Below are 22257 nucleotides of genomic sequence, written 5' to 3' on the forward strand. Positions count from 1 at the left end.
AAACATAAAAGTTTGTGTTTTACATAGGACTTATTGTATATCAATATAAAGAGCATTCCATGACATCCCTGGAAGTAAAACTGATGGCGACATGAACTGATTAATTATAGTATACATATAGGGACTCTGTGTTTCTATTTACAAGACTCAAAAATATTATGTATACATGAATATATAAATATCATGTTTAGGAAATTCTCATATAAGTATACCTTATTTTAATATTTAAGGAATACAACGCCACTTTTTGTGAATTTAATCACACCTTTGGAATTATATAAGAGATTTTTTTTCATTTTGAAACTCACCTCCAACTTTCTTCCATGATCAGCATAAAACCATAATTCTGAATTTTCTTTCTTTATTTAACTTTAATTTAAGTACCAATATCTTGAAATTGATGAAGATAGAGCTGTATCACTAATAAAATAACGTCTTTACAGTTGATTCCACATAATCCCTACAGCAGATTTATCTCGAGTGGCTATTGTATTCGATATTTTTATTAAATATTTATATTATCAAAATATTTATAACAATTGGATGGAACAATTTCTTAATGTACAGTAAATATTTGCAAAAACTCAAAAATTATTACAACCCATTTCTTTGATTTTTTTTAGACAGAGAATATGACATCTTATTATCGTTTCTATAAGAAGGATGAAGGCCGATATCCTTGTGTCAAGAGAGTGTATGTAGGAAAAGAACATGTAGATTTCTTGTACCAATTTGTCAAGGACAGCAGGAGCAGATATAACATTTCATCAGGCCAAGATCAGGAGTACATCAAAAAGGACAGTTCTAGCAAACAAATTGTAGAAGATATATCTAAGAAGTTAATTGGGGATCCTAATAAATATAATAATGTTTTTTACGGCTCATTTTTTATGGTAAATGCATTGTTTGATATTAGTTGTTCTTATTTTGTAGAAATCAAGTGTAATATAACTTTATGTTACCATATTTTCTAATATTCGACATGTATTGACTTTTTTAATATAGAGATCTGGTGGTTTCAAAATCTCAATATCCTGGCAGGAACAACCACGTATACTATCATCAGATGAACCAGACGATGATAGCAGCGTTTTTTATAATTATATTGGTAAGTAACAATTAAATTGATAAATATTGTTAAAGAATATATGTTTCTGTTCAGAACAATTTATAATATAATTTACCATTAATTTTGAAGATCTCGAGTTTGATAAAGCCGTATATCCGATCAGAGTTTCTATATATGAAATGTATCGTCCTGGGTATATCACTCAAATTTGGGCTCACAATTCTGAAGAAAATCGGTGGTTTCCATTATGGACTGGTAAATGTCAGGCTCCTGTACTAGAGGATTCACGGCTATTTTCCCCGCCTTTGCAGTTTTGTGACTTCAAAACCAAAAGGCTTAGATTAAAATTTACGTACAGTTTTCTGTATTATGAGACAAAGTTAGCAGCTGTGATGCTTATCGGTACATCAAAATTAATCCTTTCTAAAAATACGGAAGGAATTTTCACTAGTATATTAAAGAATGTGAAGGGCCAACATTTGATCACTGATAATTTAACGCCTATTGATAAACATGCACACTGGGATATAACGCATCTCCAAGAGAATTTTTCTATATACTGTACCATTTATACGAGGTATTATAATCATTGACGTTATAAGTAATATTTAATCTGTTTTAATTCCCTTAATAATGAAAGAAAATTTGTTCCAATTGGCAGCTACTTGCATTCGAATTATGCACGGATTAGAAAATATTTCAAACTTTCTTTAGATAATTCCAAGAAGCTTACACCTTGCGGTTTTTCTACGCTGCCTGTAAAGTATTTTTTTAAATTTATTTATTATAATAATATTTTTTTATATAAATAAAGTTACTTTATATATTGAAATTTTATATTTTATGGTTACAGGATGAAATGATACTAAAAATATTAAAGTACTTGGATATAAGGTCGTTGTGCCATATGAGCACAATGAATAAACGTCTTAATAACTTAACACGAGATGGTTCTCTCTTTAAGTGCTTGAATTTATTAAATATGCGCGAAGTGCCTTCTATATATCAAGATAATATTATATCATACTTTACATCCAGATGTAAATATTTGCAAAAGTTGCATCTTTCATCAAGCATTATTTCCACTTTGGAATTAAGAAAACTTCTTGACATTTGCAGTGAGCGTTTAACGCATTTACGATTAAGTTACTGCTCATTGAAATCCACTGCTTTCGATGACATTGCGGAAAGATGCAATAATTTGCAAGGTATAATATAAGTTAATTTCTTTATGATGAGTAAATTGTATAACTAATTATATGTATATATCTTTCTTTTTTAGTATTGGATCTCAGTTTGTGGGAAGTTAGAGATTCATTTGAATCGATATTGTCTGCAGATATTACACTTCGTGTTTGCAAATTATTAGAAAGAAATCCTCGATTACGTGAGTTAAATTTGGATTCTGGAGACGAGGACTTATTAGAATCCAATTTCTTCTACGTCTCCATTAATGTGGACTCAATTGCTACACAATTGAGGGATTCGTGCCCAAACGTGGAAATACGAAATATATCTGGCTATGATTGCACAATTACATCGGAAGGTATTGATGCTCTCGCCGAGTGTAAAAACTTGCGGAAACTGAACATTGAGGATGATTACTGGTACCATATTTTTTACATATCATACAAGTTCTATAAAGAACTTGTATGAAAATTCATAAGAAAATTTATATATTTACATTACTTGCAAGCATCACGAAACAACTATGGTGTTTTTCCCATTTCGATTAAAAAATCGTAGTAGTAGCATGACTTTTGTTACAGGATCGATGAATCACTTGAGCCAATAGGTGAGGATAGCTTGCGTAGATTGTTTTCCGCCTGTCAACGCTTGGAAGAAATTAAGTTGATGAATTACCATGATAATGTCGGCGAATTACTGACTCTGTGTAAAAACTTAAAAGAAGTGCATTTAAAAGTGTTACCTCTAAACGTGTTAACACTTCCCTTGCAGTGTCCAAAATTGCAAAAAATTTATTTTGTGAAAGGTGACGAAGAATTAATTCACCGGATGAAGCAAGAATATCCACATGTATCCTTGTGTAAATTAGAATATGTTGAGTATATGTATTAAATTTTCGCGCTTCAACATGCTCGTGTCGTGTCTTACGATGGCACCACTGTACGGGAGACAATTCGGAGCAATGTCGTGCTTCCGGCGCTCCCGCTCTTGCGCACTTCCTCGCGGAACGTCTGCCTAGTCGAACGTGCTATTTTTCTTGTATTAGAAATACACATTTGTATTACACTCCAAAAAGGACTTCGAGTTTCATTGAATTGCAATAACCCACTGTGCTCCGCAACAGAATAGTAACATAATTTTTATATATTGTACATGTACGCAGAAGAGTGATTGGTGTAATGGCTGCGTAATTTTCTCTCACAGCGGAACAGTCGAAGTTATCTTTCACAGATTTTGATAGACTTTGGACATGTTGTAGAAATGTAGAGCGTCAAAAAATATTTTCAGCTGTTCAACTCAACATTTAGAGGTTGAAATAATCTCTCGAAATTAATATACCTCGTTCCATTTTTGGCGAATATCTTGGAAAAGATAAGGTGCAGAAATGCTTTATGTAAAAGATTTATGGAATTTTATATTCTTTACAATATTTTGATATTTATCTAAATTTTTAGTTTACCCATTCCCATCTATTTCTACAGTTTAAGAATTTGTAAAGTAAAAATTACACAATACAATAACGTAATAATATGTTTGAGGAATAATTTTGCAATGATGATGATTTTAAAATAATTGTGTGCACTAATAACACCTGAATCTATATAGTTCTTCTTGTTAGATTTCTTAAATATCGCTTTTGCAATTTACTTTTCCTTGTGTTTATGTGTAATATAACTTCGTGCAATTCTATTGCATGGATCAGTCTCTTATGACACACGTGCTATCGTAGTCACAACAAATTAAAGAAAATTACTTTGGCGTTTGTTCCCTGACAAGTTGCTAGGTACAAGCAATCTCGAGCTAATACTGTACGTAACGTTTTCACGAAAATTAAATCGATCAGAATTTGATCTAAATTTAAGTATCGTTATAAGGACATACCGATTTTTGCGACATGCTCAATAAAGAATCAAGCTGGCCAGAATCAGCCTCCCTCCTCAACGAAACGCTGATGCCTCATCGATCGGAGATCTGTGTTTGAACTGAGCCAAACACCATGCCTGCCGCACGCTTTATATTTTAGGCTCATTAAAAATATCGCGCATCAGCCCTGCCAATGGTACGATATAGTTTGCGTCGCTTTCGGACACGACGCATTGCGATCAGATATACCACGACCATGCGGTTAATCTATTTCTGGCTCCCTAAACGTACTGAAGGATCCGAAGAAAGGCTCCCGTCGTTTTCCGCATATCCGCTGCGACTGTGCACCGCGAAATACAACCCAGGGAAAGTGAAAAGTCAAGACGATGCCAATTTGATGTCATATTCACCCTGGTGAAAATAGAATTCGGAGCGTAAATCGAATGTAAGGGGAGAGTGACAGAAGCGCAAACGAAATGTGTAGGAAGCGTAATTTGGAACAGCAAAGCGTAAAAGCAGCTTAAAGTTTCTTTTACGCTTCGCTGTTCCAAATTACGCTTCCCACACTTTTCGTTCACGCTTCTGTCACTCTCTCCTTACATTCGATTTACCCTCCAATTTTTATTTTCACCAGGGCACCAAATTTCTATCATATTTTGGTGAATATGACATCAAATTAACGTCATCTTATTTTTTCATTTTCCCTTGGGAATCTTCTTGCGTGTTATCGTTTGTAATGTCCCCATTATTGTTATTATTTCTTCTATTATTACTTCTCGATGACGTAATTGCGATATTTGTAACTATAAAATGTAAGTTTTGTAAAACATTTTTGAAACCAGAAGCTCGACAAGGAATCGAAAAAGATACGCAGTTCTAAACTCTGGTTATACGCAATTAAAAAAACTTGTGTTTTCTCGTTAAAAGAAATGCCGGTTAAAATTTTTGTGTTAAATGTTTTACACATTCATGTATTAATTCAATATATTGCTCTTGTGTTAATTGATCTCAAATGTAAAATTATTAAAGTAACTGAAAAGAAATGTTAAAACAACACAATGTGTAAGTACTTATTTTTAATCTGACACAATACAATATGTTCTATCCCATACAGCACCGAAACTTTCAGAAACATTTCAGAAACATTGCAACATTTCAACAATGTTTCCTGAAATGTTTCTGAAAGCTTCGGGTTGCTATATGGGATATCATTAGTAATAAAATTTATCTGTTAAAACTTACAGAATAAAATGATGATTTTATTCTATATAACATAAATTTTGTTACTAATAATATCCCATACAGCACCAAAGCTTTCAGAAACATTTCAGAAAACATTGTTGCAATGTTGCAACACTAAAGAACGAATTTCTATACATTTGCGAAATGTGTATTTCGTTGTATGCAGAAATTTGTTCACATCAAGGCGTTAGTCATCTCAACTTTTTCTTCTCCGACACTCGCGAAGGAAAGTTACATTGCAAACGGCGAGTTGTGCAGTTAACAAATTATAATTGTAGATTAGAATCGTGAAAATTTACTGCAACCAATTCTGTCGATTGAATCCGAGTGGCAGTCCGAGTTTAATCGGATCGCCCTGTGGGCCACGCAGATTTAAACGGTTCGATCTATCGGACCTGACTTCAGGTCGTTCGCACAATCGTTCGCGGTTCGAACGTTCCCGGGTTCTATCGCACGATTTGAATGAGAACGCCCGCGGGGCGCGCTACCGCGTCGCCACGATCGCGCTCTTTCGTGCGCAACGTCGGCGCGCATGCGCGCCCACCGTCTATGAGTCGCAAACTCTCTCTCTCTCCCTGCTCTCTCTCTGTCCCGTCTCTCGCGACGTTGCGCGAACCGTACCTGCGAAAGAGTTGCGCATTTTTCCGTCTCGTGTCTCCCAGAAACTGTAAGTATGTCGTCGCCGCGGAATCCCGCGTACGCGACGAGAAATCCGTAGCGTCGCGGACCCCGCGGCGCGCCGGACGGCACGAGCGAGGTGTTCAGACCCGAGGAAGCGGACGCGAGTCTCGGGTGGAACGGCTTTCTCGGTGCTGCGGGGGGAAAACCGGCACGGGATCGCGATCGCAATGTCGTCTGCCACGGGCTCGTAGGACGGCATTTCTTGGCCGCGCGTCAAGCGGAGCCGAGTTTCTCGCGAGGACCCGCGCCGCCGGACGTGCGGACGCTCGTCCCCGGACGTGCGGGGCGACTTCTCAGTTAGAATCCCGAACGATCGCGCGGTGTCGGTCGGTCGGGGCTTATGTAACACCCGCGGGACAGGGTCAATACTATTTCGTTCGCACGTAGGCTGGGGAGGGAGCTCACACGTCGCGATACCGTGTGTTTGCTCGCGTTAGGCTCCCCGTGACAGTGACTCGGGGGTTTTCTCTTTTTACGGTCTCGTGGGAGCCTCGCTCTCTCTCTCCAGACCCGCGAACGTGTCCCCAAGCTGCCCGGTGAATTTTCCCCCGCATGTATAGAATAGTTTCGTTCCACGATTGAATATAATCCACACGTCTATGTGTATTTACATAATATTTATGCAGAACCGAGCGCGTTATTGGCATATGTGTCTCGGAATTAAATTTAGCCTCTTGTTGCATTTGTAGTTTGCCCATGTCGAGCCTCCCGTCATTTTCCAATCCGGGCTAGACGTATTCGTCGGCGGCTACGACGGCGAGTCATTAAAAACGGATTTTTTTTACGGCGTTGCAGAGAGCATGGCCCCTCCGACGTACAACGACCTAGGAAAGAGCGCCCGCAATGTATTCGGCCAAGGCTACCACTTCGGTCTGTTTAAACTAGACGTGAAGACCAAGACCAATTCCGACGTAGAGTTCTCCTGCGGCGGCGTGTCCAATCAGGACACGGGGAAGGTGTTCGGTAACTTGGAGACCACGTACAAGTTCAAGGAGCACGGACTGACGTTCAGCGAGAAGTGGAACACCGACAATACCCTCGGGACCGAAATCAGCATTGCCAATAAGTTGCTCAATGGTCTCACGGTCGGCTACTGCTGTACCTTCTCCCCACAGACCGGGTGAGATATGCTGCGCGCGCCAAGAACCTGGATGCTCCACGACCCGCGCTAATGTTTCATTTTCCCCTCGTATTTGTATTTGCAGCTCCAAAACGGGAAAGCTGAAGACCAGCTATCAGCACGAAAACGTGTCCGCTGCTGCTGATTTTGATCTCAGTCTGTCCGCTGGACCCCTAATTTACGCCTCGGCCGTCGTGGGTTATCAAGGTGAGCTGAAATATTGGGTTTCGTCGAGGTCAAAATTACGCCCGTTAGTATTGAAGCTCGACATCACTTTTGACATAAATTTGCTGAAAGAAGTTTTAATTTAGATCCTTTATGTGCCCGTCCTTTTGTCCCAAAATACATATTTCCTTATTCTGAACAAGTGGATTGTTTTGTGAATTAAAAAGTAAGTTTGTCGATTCAATTCGCATGTTAATCGAGTCGTCTAAAAGATTGCTGTTTGTATCAACGTGTGGTTGTATTTTGCAGGATGGCTGGGTGGCTATCAGGCGTCCTTCGACTCGCAGAGAAACAAACTTACAAGAAACAACTTTGCTCTGGGATATACCGCTTCTGACTTTACTCTTCATAGCGCTGTGTAAGTAAATATTATACTTGGTCGCTTATACTTGGCGCGAGACACTACCGTGTCTCGTGATGATAAGAAAATTACTGCGAGACCACTTCGCGATTTGTTTAACATTCGAACACGGTATCTTGTCTATTTTTAGGGATAATGGCCGCGAGTTCAACAGCTCCATTTATCATAAAATAAAGCCGGATTTGGAGGGAGCCATTAACTTGGCGTACAATTCCAGTAATAATGTAACACAGTTTGGCATGGGCGCGAAGTATAAGCTTGACAACGATGCTAGCATTAGAGCCAAAGTGAATTCTAATCTACAAATAGGTTTGGGATATCAACAGACACTGCGGAGCGGTGAGTAATAATTTTAAAACATTTTCTGTTGAAGATGTCGAAACGGTAGGGGAATATCTCGAGCTCGTCACGGGCGCAAAACGTAACGTAAATCTTTTATAAATAATTTTGTGTATAAATGCGGAAATATTTGACATATAAACGCAAGTACTGTGAGAAAAAGTATGTAATATATTTTTCGTTCGAGGTATTAGCACTATTAATAACTTGTGCTCCGAGAGCCACACTAAATAGAGAATAAGCTTCTGGCAGAGTGACAATTTCACAATGGTCGACAAAATGGCGATATTAAGTTAAATCTTTTTATAAAAGCATATTTATGTGAAACAGGGCCAATATGAATCTTGTAATTAATTAGAGAAGATTGCACTTTTGATTGAGCTCAGTCCTTGGTAGCTCAATATTTTCTATGTGAATTTTGTACACCTTTTTCCAACTCGGTAAACTGATTATTTGTTGGTCTTAAAACAGCTTTTTATTGGAGAACAGATCCATACACTCAAGTTGCTAAATCAATTTAATCATTTGATAACAAGAACCCGTTTTAAATTATTGTAAAGAATTTATTGTGAAAAATAAATTCTATTCTAGCTAGGATTTAAACCTGGGTCTACAATCCATTAGCGAAAATATATATATATTAATAAATGAGTGGCTCTTAACTAAATAATTAAATATCTGTTTACAGGTGTAACTTTGACGCTTTCTACAAACATTGATGGGAAGAACTTCGGCTCTGGTGGCCACAAGTATGGCGTCGCATTAGATCTTCAGGCTTAAATACCATATAAAGTAATGCTTATTATGAGAAAGCAAGAAATTTATCCCATACAAATACATATTTCATGACCTCTGTGTCATAAAATCGGCGTGACAGTACATGCTTCAAATAAAGTATTACCTGTAACATGTAGATAGATCAATCCTCTTGAATAGATGCCACAAAACATCATTTCAGATTAATTAATTGATCACGTTAGTCTATATTGTACACAATTATGACCATGAATCAGCAATATCTTTTGCGAACAATATGAAGTCGCAATTATGCATACAAGTTTGTACTGTTAGTCGTACTAAAGTTCCACATGCAGGTTTTTTTGTCGGTTCCTGTTGACTGAAATTTCTGTAATCTGCTGAAATAATATAAAATGGAGAAGGAAAAAAGAACGAAAAGGCAATGGTATAAAAATTGATAATAAAAATATGTAAAAAGGAGCTACGTAACATGAAAAATTTTATCTGTTTATTTTATAAATATTGCCAATATTTTTGTACGATACTCGATTATTATGTTACTTCATATAATTTCCAAACAGTGCAAAATATTTTTATGAAGCGTTACCTTGTTTTTATCAGATAATTGATTCTGCAAATTAAACACCTTATCTCTTGCTGGATAGGACCAGATTAGAATGTATAATGTGCAATCAAAGTGTTAACAATATGATTGATTGATAGTAAATGAATGCGCATTTTTTTCGTTATTGAATACATACTATTGTAAAGATATGATGCCTTCTCTAATTCATATAAATAATGCAATTATATAGACTTGTATAGATAACAATATTAGAAATAATTCATTCACTTATTGTAACGGATGTTTCCGTGTCTGTTTGTTAAGAAGTACTGCCAGTTTGGCTAAATTATGATGTTCGCCTCAGATATTCACCAAAGTATATTCCTTGACAGAATTTTCATGTGTAGTCACGAATATGTAAATGATAATGGTCATATTTTCAAAAGACATGATGAGTACTGCATATATGTATAATTCCATTGCTTTATTTTATATAGGAAATAATAATTGTTTGTGAGTTAAAAAATGGCTTTTATTCTCTTCATCGATTGTGCAGGTTCAGTAAAGAATGTTGTACGAAGTAAGAATGTGATTTATTTACAAGAACTTACATTGTTTCTTTCCATTGTCTACGATGATTTTATCTAAATCGACTGCAAATAAACAATCATTTTAGAGGTTCGCTTGAATTCCTTTGTGTGTTGCAGGTGATTGAATTATTATTGATATTTTTTTTAGTTACATTTTTTTAGTAAGCGATACGAAATGATGAAATCGATATATTACAGAGCATTGAGGATGCAATATACACTTAACGTATTTTAAATTTACATTACCGACTACTGTCAATTCTAAAAAACAATGCGGATATATTACTGGAACGAAGGATTTTCTGTAGAAAATGATCAAATTACGTGCGTCGGGCGATACTTGTGTCTCAACGATGAGCTATATAAATATTCACTATTTTGGCTGGTTGTGTATCGTGTATATTGTAAATGATTCCCGTATTCCTCGTATGACATTTCTCCGCGTTAAACAAAATCTATATTAATGCACCATCTGATCGTCCACCGCTTTTGCCATCCATTCTGGCTCTGTTTGAGCTATCTTCTCGATTATTTGATTCACCTGATAACACAGCGATTGTATTTGTTTGTCCCATGTAGGCAAGGTCTCACGTGCTGCATGGAAAAGTAAGACATTAACTCCTGATTGTGCATAAATAACGACACGCATATTAATGTTCAAGAATTTGAAGGAACTTACTTTCAAAATGTACTATAGAATCAATTTGATCTATATATCCGTTCATTCTGCCCTCTGTGATCATTTGGCTAGCAATTTTTTCCGCTTTAGTAGGTGGAATATCCAATAATGCGCCTAATTCTTCGAACGAGATGTTGTTGTACAATTTACTAGCGGACAATAAATTATGCTCGATAACGGCACGGTCGAGTATAGTGGAGCCTAATCCGTCGATGGTGCACGCTTTCTGGTGAGGTTGCAACAATGCTTCAAACTCCTGCAATTCAGAGCGCCGAATGATACGGTCCAGATACATTTTCTCAAGAATTGAGTAAGCGGGGAGTTGCTGGCAGCGTTCGTCTTTGAACAGCGTCGCCAACATCCGACTTCTCTGCTGTCCTGTAAGAAGAAGGAATAATGTGAATGGCGGTTCGAGAGATGAAACGCGCAAAACGTTGAACAATCGCTTGCCTGCGGAAGCCAATACTGTGCAAATTAATGCATTTCTAAGAGCAGTCATACGTTCATCTTCGTGAATGATGGTCCTATACGATAACTCATTGTACCTCTGAGCTGCTTCTATAAACTTTCTTCTATAATCTAGTACTCTTGCATAACACACTTTGTAATAGATTTGTAACTGTTCGTTTTTAGATTCGGCCTACAATAGAGAAAGGATTAAATAACAGACATAAGGAAAAGTAAAAGTTTGCGAAAGAGAAGAAAAAGTACCTGTAAAAGTGATGCCCGATTGATAAAAGCTTCAGCCTGTACTGGGTCGTCATCCTCCAAATATAATCTAGCAATTTTTAGATAAGTCTCGAGCTTGTAATCAATAGTATACTGCCTGAAACGATAAATTTCGTCAATGTCACGCGTATAAACAACAGCGGGGCTCGACTGATATATGTGTATGTTACTTTTGTCCTGTTTCCAGTGGTATACCGACTAAAACATTCGCAGCTTCTCGCCAGTTCTGATTACGTTCGTAGATATCAGCTAAATGTTGCCTTATGCTAGCTACTTGTTCTTCAAACGAGATCACACGTGGTTGAACCTAACATAAACATTGCGTCGTTTCAGCCAAAGGATGTTCCGATATGTAAATTCACTCTCACCTTCACGTTGCGATCGACCGAAGAACAAGGCTTACCTTGTCCAGTGTATAATGCGAGACAGCTTTTGATATCTCGTCAGGCAAGAACAGCAAACGGCTACTGACGTCGGTCAGTACTTGTCTCGAGATTACCAAACTCACGTTCTCGTTCACAACTGCAATAAAAACTTCCCTAAGAACCATTCCTCGTAATATAAGCATATGCGCAAAATAGGAGGCATCAACTGTCTGCTGAACTAAGATTGGCGTTTCAAAGCGTATTCCTTAGTTGAACTTTTCGCAACGTTCATCTTTCCTCTCTTTCTCCCCGCGTTGGAAACTGCAAGAAGCTCAACTAAAAGGATACACCTCCAATCTTGTCTCGTACGCGTTAGAAACGATTATGTTATTATATAAACGCTTCAATATTACATCAATGCTCGCTTCTACCAATGCAGATTAACTTCGATCTCGGTTTAACTTGCTTCATTTCTTTTTTCCTAGCTTTAAGAATTAGAAAGAGATGAACGAGTAATTTAAACCGATATCCAAGTTAATCAGCATTGGCAGAAACGGAGCCTGAATCAAAAGGAAAACAGTATGTATCTCATATGTCGATTGCACATATATTTAGCAATCGTGATACCATAATACAACAGTAGGTCCACTCCGTTATTTGTTTCGTTTCGCGTCGATCCCTTCTGTGCATCCGACATTGCTCTGGGCAGACCAATGAGAGAAAAGATGCATGTGTGGTAGTGTGGCTTTGACGAGTATGTATACACACACACATATACGCACGTCGCTGGATCCTACCCGGGTGCATGGCGGAATACCATGTGATCGAGACAGCGAAGGGGCCGACAGAGAGTGGACCGAGAGTGGATACTGGTTATACTATGGTGGTACTATCCAGGGCTGGGAAAGTTACTTTATAAATGCGCCTAGTGTTTTCTTTCCTTTTCAAGCTAGAAACGTAACTAGTTAGTTGCAAGTTACGGTTACTCCAGCAGTAACGAATCGCTACTTCGCAGTTGCTTTTTTTTACAACGAAAATATCAAATCTGCATCTGAATCGTAGAGCGTTGTGCGCGATATAAAATATCGACGAAGGCGCTTGTGCGCAAATGCCTAACGCGATCTGTGGGGGATTTGAAATATACGTGAGGCAACTTAATGCAACAGAGTTTAGTTACAGTTACAAACGAGGAGAAGGTAACCAAGTTGTGGAGTTGCCCAAAAAAAAGAAAGAAAAAAAAGTAACTGTAACTTCGTTACAAGTAACGAGTTCTTTCCAAACCCTGGTACCATCGCAGTCCCGGCAATCGTAAGTGCTATTTGTCCTTCAGCACGCTGTAACGTTCTGGACCAGGGGACCGCATTCCTCTCTTATAACCTATCCGCGGCGCGCACAAGCCGCGCGGATCACGCGCAAATTTCGCCACCGCGGTCCCCGTCCGACGCCGCTGGCGCGTCCGCGCACGCCAAGTGCCAGCGGGACGAAAATAACGTACTTGCTTCGATGAACGTCTTCAGGGCATCGACCAGCTCCTCGCCGGAGGACAACAGTATCATGTCCAGGGTAGAGCGATATCTAAACAGAGAACACGGTACGCTCGTGAGTGTACGTGCAGTCGGGCCGCGGCGCGGTGATATATTCGATAGCGCATACTTCTCGGCCTGGTCTTTGTGAGAGCCGCCGGAATGCGCCAGATTACTGAGTTGTTGACGCACGGAAGCCACCGTCACCACCATCTTCTCGCGCGATGATTTCACTTGCCACTGCTGTCGCCGCCGATTTCCGTGTGAAGAGAGACCCGTGGGCTGCTCGCGGACATGCTCGCGTTTCGGCAGCTCGTACGTCAGCGCCTCGACGTCCGCGGAACTACATTGCCGGCGATATTCTCGGTGGGTAAGTACGCGCCGTGCGCGCGCGCGCGCGGGCTGTCGATAATACTGTTGCCTGCTGGATGGCTTCCTCGCGCCTGCGAGCGTCACGGGATGCAGCCCGCAGGCGCGAAAGCTTCGGAATTGTTCTCACTCCCTATACCACATTTCGTCGTTCATTTTCATCTCTTCGTATCAGCTCAATCTTATCCAGATTTATTTTGTAGAAAATTGCTAAACGACGTCAACTGGCGAATTCTAATTAAAGAAATTTATCGCGGAAAATATTACCTCAGTCGGGGCTTGAACCTGGGACCTCCCTGCACTCTAGGCGGACGTCTCGCCAATTCGACCACTGAGGCATGTATTTTTTCGCAATGAATTTCTTTAAGTAGAATTTGCCAGTTAGCGTCGCTTGGCAATTTTTCTACATCGGTTATAATCGTGTACTGGCGTCAAATAATTCTTTACATTTATTTTGATTCATAAAAAAGGTATCGCTGACAGAACTTTGTTACTAAAACAGATTCGAATTAATTAAAACTTGAATTCTGGATTTTACTTTTACGTTTCTATATTTTATGATTGAATTACGATATAGAACATTACACGACTTGTAATATTTTACGCCCGCGACTATTTCTTATTTTCCCTTTGATTCTCTTTGGCGAAGAATTCCAAAGTGATATACACTTTAAAATAAAAAATAGTTTTAAGCAGAAAACAGCTTATTCACAAAATTGTGCAATGCTTGAATCCGATTCTTCTCAAAAGTAACAATATTTAAAAGAACTGGCTTCGAGTGTAATAAAAGTTATGCACGACGTAAAATTTAACATTTTCGTATTATCCTTTCTTTTATTATGGCAACCAAGATATTGAGATAATCGTTTTCCGTTGACATACAGAAAGAGAACGAAGATCGGCGACAATTTTCAAGTACGGTATCTCATCGATTGATTGACAACCCTACCCTAGTAGCACAGTGCATTGAACAAACATTGAACAAACATTGGTTAAACATTGGCCCAACACAACCAAATATTGGGCCAATGTTCAACCAATGTTTGGTCAATGCACTGTGCTACTAGGGAAAGTATACAGGGTGTACTGAAACCACCGGAGGTCCTCTTAATGACAGATTCCTTAGAACATTTCCAGACGAAAATCCTAATTCAAAAGTGTCGAGGCTATAATAGTTTTTAAATTAGAAGCGATTTTTTTCCACAAATGATAGGACTGAAATTTCGTGCGCTCAGGCACGGCGAAATGACAAGTGATATTGTAAATTTATACAATAAACATAATATAAAAAGAGCGATATTCATAGGAACACTTATATCACTTTTTATTTCGCCGTGCCTGAGCGCGCGAAATTTCAGCCCTATCATTTGTGGAAAATAATCGCTTCTAATTTAAAAACTATTGTAGCCTCGACACTTTTGTATTAGGATTTTCGTCTGGAAATGTTCTAAGGAATTTGTCATTAAGAGGACCTCCGGTGGTTTTAGTACACCCTGTATAATTTTGTTAATAATCGTATATGACAACACGTTAGGAGCGTCTATTCTGCGTCTTTGCACGTCTTGTGCTCCAGGCAGACGTCGTAACAACACTTTTCCTCCTCGTCGCACTCGTGATCGCTGTCGCAGTGTCTAGGCGGCTTGTACCAATCGTAAGTCCTGGGACAGTGAGCCCTCAAGGGCGGGCAATGCTTCTTCGGCTTCCACTTCATCTCGTGCCAAAGTTGCTCGACGTGCGGCTCGGCGGCGATGCCGAGCCAGAGCCAAGGTAAGAGGAACGAGTGCCAGCCGTGCTCCGACGAGGCACCACTTTTCCCGCTCGGGCAACAATAGTACCGATGATTGCCCATTTTGCACCAGTACTTGCAAGACCTCATGTAGGCTTTCGTCAGAACGGCGAATAGTAACAACAGACACAACGATGAGTTTCCGCGCATGTTGAGAATCCGCTCCGAAAGCAGCGGATGAAAATGCCTCGGTTGATTGTTTTACCTGGTCTCGCTCTGAATAATAAAAGTCTCGTTTTAAAAAACGATATCTACTATTTGGAATATAACATGTAATATAAAGAAAATAATATAGCAATAAATATGAGCAATGATATATTTTCAATAGGAATTTTTCTCAATGTCTCATGAACACTTGCCTACCCTAGCAGCATTGACCAAACATTGGTCCAATATTTGGTTGTATTTTAGTTGAAAATTGGTGTTTTCTTGTTTAAAAAAATGCCGGTTAAAATTTTTGTGTTAAATGTTTGACACATCCGTGCGTTAATTTAACATGTTGCTCTTGTGTTAATTGACCTCAAATGTAAAATTATTAAAATAACTGAAAAGAAATGTTAAAACAACACAATGTGTACGTATTCTTTAATCCTACACAATACATATGTTCTATATTATTAGTAACAAGATTTGTCTGTTAAAATTTACAGAATAAAATGATGATTTTATTCTATATGGCATAAGTGAGATTGATTTTACACAAAATTCACTTCAAATTATTTTGAGATTTGCATTTATTTGTGTTAAGATATTAACAGAGTATTAGTGTCATCATTTAACATATCCATATTATGTTAAATTAACGCAAAACTTTACGTGGACCGTTTGGGATATGTGATATCTGTTAAATTTAACACAAATTTTTCAACCGTGTAGATTTACATTATTTCCCAATGTTGCACCAATATACTGCGCTACCAGGGAAGAGGCGATCGGTTTCGTTGTCTGCTTACTGAGAATCTTGGAAAAATGTTTTGCGATTTCTCCCCAAGGTCCGTACTTACTTGCGGCACGACGGTCTACGGCCCAACCGAACGGCAGTTCCTCGTTTAGCGTGTCTTATACACGTGGAAGAAACACGCCCCTACCCGGCGAGGAGGGTTGTAAATCGTGCGGCACCTCCAATACATGTCCATCATCGGCGACGAGCGAGACGCGTTTGCTCGTGCTCGATTTCACATGTCAGCTTTGCGAAGTCTCGTCTCCGACAGCTACTCGGAAAAGCGTCGGGAAATGTCAGAAACGAAGGACACGTCATGTTCGCGTTAGAACGGCCAGGGCCGAGTCTACTGTCGGCAGGCGATTTCAAGAGTCTTGACTCTAATATCGCAAACGGCTGATTGTGCAACTCTTTAAAACCTCTGCGTATCAACCGCGGTGATTTTCACACTCCAATTAAAAGTCATTGTTACTAATTACATATCATTGATTGTTCTTAATAATTTGCTAATACTTCAGGACATCACGTATATAGATTGATTTTATATCTTCTTCTATTTCTTTTTAATTAGGGTGTAAAAATCACCCCGGCTGACACGCCAGAAGAAGAATCAGTTTGACGACTATTTCCGGATGAAGAGGCGCGGGAATCCTCCGTGTTGTTCGTAATCGACGAAACGCGTACATGCGACCCTGAAAAACGAGGCGAGCGCGGAAATTTTTCTTCCGCGATATTTCCCGGAGAAGCCGCCTGCGGAACGTCGACATAATCGCCGGCCCCGACTTACTTCGTCTCCGCGCGCTATAAAGAATCGCGTAGTTTCCTCACGCGTCCCAAAGTATGGCAACAAGATAAAGTACGAAACGGAACGTGCGGGATCTACGATGATCTATGATCGTGATAGTAGATGCGACAGCATTTCTATATCTAGTGTATAAAACTAATTGAGCTGCTGGATTTCAGGTATAATAGATCGCAGTACGATTGCTATATTACAATATATTGAGAAGAAATAATACTTACATTGTGCAATGATATAATAAAATACTATAACATCACTGCGTATGCGTAATGTACACATATTATGGTATATATGTACATGCGGAATCCGGCATCTCGAAAAAGATACCTTCCACCCAAAGAGAAATTAATACCTCCGTCTTTTATCCTAAATATGTTTTTCTCAGAACACTTCTGACTTTAACATTCTTGTCCTACTTCTAACATTTTTAAGATGTACAACAATGTTACGTTACGCAAAACATTTTCTAACACATAATTATAATCGCAAAAGATGCGGAAAGACTTTTGCTGTATCTCCTTGTCCGTCGAACAATCTCCCTAGTAGCACAGTGCATTGGCTAAACATTGGCCCAGAACAACCAAATATTGGGCCAATGTTTAACCAATGTTTGGTCAATGCATTGTGCTACTAGGGCTCTCGGCTCTTCTCGTCTCTTAAGCGTTTGAAGGTAGTTTGAAACTATTATCTACACAGTCGTGCTTCTAGCTCCTATAAATTTTTAATTATAAAAGACAGAAAATTAATTGCATATGGAATTTCTATAAATTCATTACACACGTGTAATAAATTTCATAAAAACTTCGCTATCCCATCAATCATATACATGCAATACGACGCGTTACATGTTTCACAGGAATTTACATCGCGTTTTAATCACGCTATTAATTACATTTGTTATATTACAAGCTACGTACATCTCTTATACATAAATAACAGATATAGGAAAGTACAATTGTGCTCTCTTATCGAAATAGCACTTTCAATTAAAGAGTCCTAGATAAATTTGTGCAGCTTCGCTCATAAACTTGTACAACATCCGAGCGTTTGTGTGCAATAAAGAAGAGAAACTGCTCGACGCGAAAAGAAACGTACACTACGGATACTAACAGACTGTAGAACACTCGCCATTAAATTATTCTAGATTAAGGCGAGTGCTTCTTTTGGTTCGCATCGTTCTGCTGTCGGTTTGTTTATTATCATATCACAATATCGTAGATAAAATATTAGGATTCTGTTTTACGTCTTACATTGGCCATCATTTGTGGATTAATTGTAAAACCCTGAGTAGTCACTAAATTAAACAAGTATAATAATACAACTAGCATCTCTCACGTACAAGATTAAACTATCCACAAATCAATATCATTTTCGGAACACATGAAACTGATAAATATCCCCCTCCCCCTCTTTTATGCGTGCAAAAAGTAAATTTTGCGATAATTTAATAACGTTACTTATGACGATAAATAATCTGGCGATCAGATACGAGAAACTATATCAGATTTTCATCCGTGGTCTTTTTTTCTATCTTCAGCTAAATAATAAGTTTTCAGCAGCTAAGTATCGCTTGACGACTATTTACACTTGCTAATTAGTGTCTGTACAAATAATATCGGGTTTAAATATATTAGCTTGTTTGTATATAGGAATGGAACCAACACCATTTGCGACAATTTTCCATACGGTATTCATAAAAAAATATGTCTTTGAATTGCGCTCGTCGACTATAAATTACAATTAATTCATATTGAGGTCAATATATGTATAATTATCATACAATTACATTACGTTCAAAACGGAACTGGCGAGAATTAATAGAAATCGATCCCAATAACTGTTTCGCTAATGATTTCTTTTAATTCTGATCCATTCCACTATTTACTTTTTTAGCTTGGGTCGATTTAATCCACTTTTATTATTTCAATTGGAGTCACGTAAGTTATACCAACTTTACGGGATAAAAATTATCAAACAAATATAGAATATTTAAAATTTTTTTTAGTGAATATTAAATAAAGAAACATTTTCCAGAGATTAATATCGCATTAACAATACTAAATATCATTCGCGACATTTTGTATCCATAAAAAACATTATAAATTGTACTGAATCATTATGAAACTGATGTGCGTACACGAACACAGACGTCTCTCCAATTGAAACTCTACACACCCATACAGCACCAAAGCTTTCAGAAACATTTCAGAAACATTGCAACATTGCAAATTGCAATGTAATATTGCACAGACGATTCGGAGACATTTCCTATATATCATACATATGTAGGAAATTTAAAACGAGCTTTCCGAACAACCTATTGAAATCCTAAATATCCTGTATATTTATATAAATAACGCATAATCATTAAATAACGAAATCAATATTACAAATACATTGCACCGTGCCATTACTGCATTGTTACATTCTAAGGTGTCTGAGGGAGGACATTTCAATGTTGCTGCAAGCTCGCAACAACGTTGCTGAAACATTTCGCAACCTCCATGCAATGTTACAATGTTGCAGCGACAGGTGTATGCGATGTTTCTGCAATCTTTCGGTGCTGTACGGGCAGTGGATTGGTCGCATTTAACTACAGCATGAGGAAAATACTTCGTCTCGTGGAAAAATACATACATTCTGTCTTTAAGTCGTCCGCCGCTTTATCTCCCAATGCATTCGACCCCGTAGTTGTCATGTATGACCAGGACCTCGTACTCTAGGTAGGGCATTTCCTGGCCGTTCAGCGGTATATAGCACACTTGGTGATTCGGCTGTATCTTGCCGATGTGATAGACACCCTCGTGCAACACCCTGCCGACGAACAGCGCGTAGCCATCCTCGGTCTCGCCGGCGGGCAAAGCGTGCAGGGGCACGCTACCCTCCCAGGACTTGACCCAGCTCACATCCTTGCCGCACAGCACTTGGTACTCCCGCTTCTCGTGGGCATTGCCGCCCCAGGCGATTACGCAGACGTTGTCGCGAATGCCGCCTGGCGTCACCGTGCCCTGGTGATGCGCGCGGCCGATGTACAGACCGTCCTCGGAGGCCATCACCGCGTTGCGAGGCAGTCCGAACGCCTCGTTGAAGTCCACCCAGAAGTGGCACGTGTCCATCAGCTGCTGCCTGATGGCGGACGACGTATACTGGCATTCTGGTGACACAGAGGGTTTAAAGAAAATCATGCTTCCTCCTCGTGCACAACGCAGATTGATTCACAATAGGGCATTAGTGTGCATTTACGCCATTTGATTATATGTATACTGTACAGTTTAGTTTTAAACTTAAAGAGGGAAAAAACAAACAGTCTCCACAAAGAGTCAACGCACCTTCGATTATCCACTCTCCAGTTGCACCCCAAGCAGTACTAACTCCTATATAATTTATGACAAACGGGCTTCTGTCTTTATAAGACATAAACGGTATGTCAAAGTCATCCTCGCGGCTGACGCTTAACAGCCCGTCGCAAGACCACCTGTAGGGTAGAATCGAAATGAGAGACACACGCATAGTTTCGTTAATCTACCTCGGGAGACGTGTCATTTCCTTACTGTATGAAAATATCACACATCTCGTCGGGATTCAGTATGTCCCTGGTGTCCGCTTCCGCCACGTCCGGTTCCGTGTTATTTCTTTTTATCGCCGACATAGTGTTTCCCCATCCGCCAATGATAATCTAAAAAAATTGCACGCTCAGGATTGTTAAAAGTACACGGGACACACGTAGCGAAGGTAATTATTGCGCGGAGCAAGGCGGCGTTACCTCGTACACATTGGAATCGCCGCCGAGGTGTGTCCGCAAGGCGATTCGCGCATCGTGGCTAGCTTTGACGCCTATGCTAACGCTGTTTTTTGCGATTGGTATGTAACGGTAGTCGAGGCTGTCTGCAGTGGTGATTCTGACTGAAAACGAATTATTGGGGAGGATAATTAAGCCGCTCCGCCAGAGAGCACCGAGCTTCGAGCAATTACGAGACACAATTCGCAGCGAAACTCACTCGGACTCATTTTTTTTCTTTGACGAGCCTGGAATCCCTTGAACGTACACAGGAATCAATGTCCAAATGACTCATACCAGTCGCACACGGCTCGCATTCCTATGGTGCTGTGCCGTCCACGCGAACGACGACTCGTTATCTCTCATTATCTCGGTCGGTTTATCACTTGAAACAAACAAATAAATACGTTAGAGTTCCGTGTACAAAAGTGGCGTTTTCTATCGACATCCTAGTGAGAAATGACTCGTCGATCGACGTGTCGATGCCGATTTGACGTCGTTTCGACGTCGATCGACGAATCATTTCTCACTGGGATCGATACCGCGTCGTGAACGCTTGCATTTGTAATTGTCCCTCGCGTCTAATAATTAAAAAAAATAACAATCATTGCGCAATAAGAGGCGCAATTGCAATCGCGAGCCACCACACTCTGGCGAGCCTCGAGTTGGTCAGGTCGGCGCGACGTGCCGAGCGACGTTGCGTCCGCAGTTACGCGGATGACGCAACATAATTCGAGCACGTGCACGCGCGCGGGCGACCACGTCGGGACGCCCGGGACGTCGAGCGGCCTGACCGCCCGAGCTCGACTGTCTACACGGCGTCGGCAAAATTCGGACGTTCGTGACTCACTGATAGGGCGGCGTGCGACAGCTCCGGGGGACTCCGGCTGGCCGTATCGCCCGCCGCTTATCGGGCGTACGCTCGCGACGCGATGCGAGCAACGCACGAGAGAGCGAGCGACCTTGTCCAAGCGCAGGGGGGAACGCGATCGGACGGACGTGTCCGTCACGCGGTGATCGCGTCGCGAGTCGCGGCTCTCCGTAATCCACCTCGCATCTCTCGCACAGGTGGACGTCCCCACTGCCGTTGGGCCGTCGGGAGCGTTGGGGATGTTGGGAATGTTGGGATGCCGACGACGTCGCCGCCGCCGCCGCGATCCTGTCGACGTATCGATACTTTCATCTCGATGTTCCGAGCGATTAAATTAGCACGCGGCAGTTCCCGCTCCGTCGTCGTCGCCGGCGAAAATACTGATCTGCAGCAGCCGATTGTTCCTGCCGCGAGCACGTCGCGGGAGACGCGTT

General features: G+C 40.1%; 5 protein-coding genes across 9 annotated transcripts; 2 read left to right on the forward strand and 3 right to left on the reverse strand.

The window, feature by feature from the left end:
• Positions 1-209: 209 nt before the first annotated feature.
• On the forward strand, positions 210-4525 carry LOC105559422 (F-box/LRR-repeat protein 4-like). Its single transcript, XM_012007682.1, has 7 exons — positions 210-893; positions 1006-1108; positions 1199-1646; positions 1731-1827; positions 1923-2277; positions 2352-2676; positions 2839-4525. The coding sequence occupies exons 1-7, from the start codon at positions 633-635 to the stop codon at positions 3146-3148; spliced, it is 1899 nt and encodes a 632-aa protein (XP_011863072.1). The 5' UTR covers positions 210-632; the 3' UTR covers positions 3149-4525.
• A 1396-nt stretch (positions 4526-5921) lies between these two features.
• On the forward strand, positions 5922-9973 carry LOC105559426 (voltage-dependent anion-selective channel-like). 2 transcript variants are annotated; one of them, XM_012007687.1, is made up of 6 exons: positions 5922-6029; positions 6839-7163; positions 7249-7370; positions 7638-7746; positions 7880-8088; positions 8777-9973. In XM_012007687.1, exons 2-6 carry the CDS (start codon positions 6844-6846, stop codon positions 8866-8868), a joined length of 852 nt encoding a protein of 283 aa, XP_011863077.1. In that variant the 5' UTR covers positions 5922-6029; positions 6839-6843; the 3' UTR covers positions 8869-9973. The 2 variants fall into 2 exon arrangements, with proteins under 2 accessions (XP_011863077.1, XP_011863076.1); XM_012007686.1 differs by lacking the exon at positions 5922-6029 and adding an exon at positions 6418-6579.
• LOC105559424 (COP9 signalosome complex subunit 4) lies at positions 9968-13596 on the reverse strand. Its single transcript, XM_012007685.1, has 8 exons — positions 13408-13596; positions 13250-13329; positions 11793-11911; positions 11560-11696; positions 11372-11486; positions 11111-11300; positions 10661-11038; positions 9968-10575 (listed from the first exon to the last, which is right to left on the reverse strand). Exons 1-8 carry the CDS (start codon positions 13488-13490, stop codon positions 10442-10444), a joined length of 1236 nt encoding a protein of 411 aa, XP_011863075.1. The 5' UTR covers positions 13491-13596; the 3' UTR covers positions 9968-10441.
• A 1507-nt stretch (positions 13597-15103) lies between these two features.
• On the reverse strand, positions 15104-16499 carry LOC105559423. 2 transcript variants are annotated; one of them, XM_012007683.1, is made up of 2 exons: positions 16437-16499; positions 15104-15648 (listed from the first exon to the last, which is right to left on the reverse strand). In XM_012007683.1, the coding sequence occupies exon 2, from the start codon at positions 15580-15582 to the stop codon at positions 15187-15189; it is 396 nt and encodes a 131-aa protein (XP_011863073.1). In that variant the 5' UTR covers positions 15583-15648; positions 16437-16499; the 3' UTR covers positions 15104-15186. The 2 variants fall into 2 exon arrangements, with proteins under 2 accessions (XP_011863073.1, XP_011863074.1); XM_012007684.1 differs by lacking the exon at positions 16437-16499 and adding an exon at positions 16315-16378.
• An 853-nt stretch (positions 16500-17352) lies between these two features.
• On the reverse strand, positions 17353-22098 carry LOC105559427 (C3 and PZP-like alpha-2-macroglobulin domain-containing protein 8). 3 transcript variants are annotated; one of them, XM_012007688.1, is made up of 6 exons: positions 21803-22098; positions 21173-21337; positions 20938-21077; positions 20726-20850; positions 20504-20649; positions 17353-20328 (listed from the first exon to the last, which is right to left on the reverse strand). In XM_012007688.1, the coding sequence occupies exons 2-6, from the start codon at positions 21180-21182 to the stop codon at positions 19838-19840; spliced, it is 912 nt and encodes a 303-aa protein (XP_011863078.1). In that variant the 5' UTR covers positions 21183-21337; positions 21803-22098; the 3' UTR covers positions 17353-19837. The 3 variants fall into 3 exon arrangements, with proteins under 3 accessions (XP_011863078.1, XP_011863081.1, XP_011863079.1); XM_012007691.1 differs by lacking the exon at positions 21803-22098 and adding an exon at positions 21495-21763; XM_012007689.1 differs by lacking the exon at positions 21803-22098 and adding an exon at positions 21483-21763.
• Between the last annotated feature and the right edge of the window lie 159 nt (positions 22099-22257).

Source organism: Vollenhovia emeryi, unplaced genomic scaffold (genome assembly GCF_000949405.1).
Source record: "Vollenhovia emeryi isolate VEMERY1.0 unplaced genomic scaffold, V.emery_V1.0 DF939271.1, whole genome shotgun sequence".
In the NCBI taxonomy this organism is placed as follows: Eukaryota; Metazoa; Arthropoda; class Insecta; order Hymenoptera; family Formicidae; genus Vollenhovia; species Vollenhovia emeryi.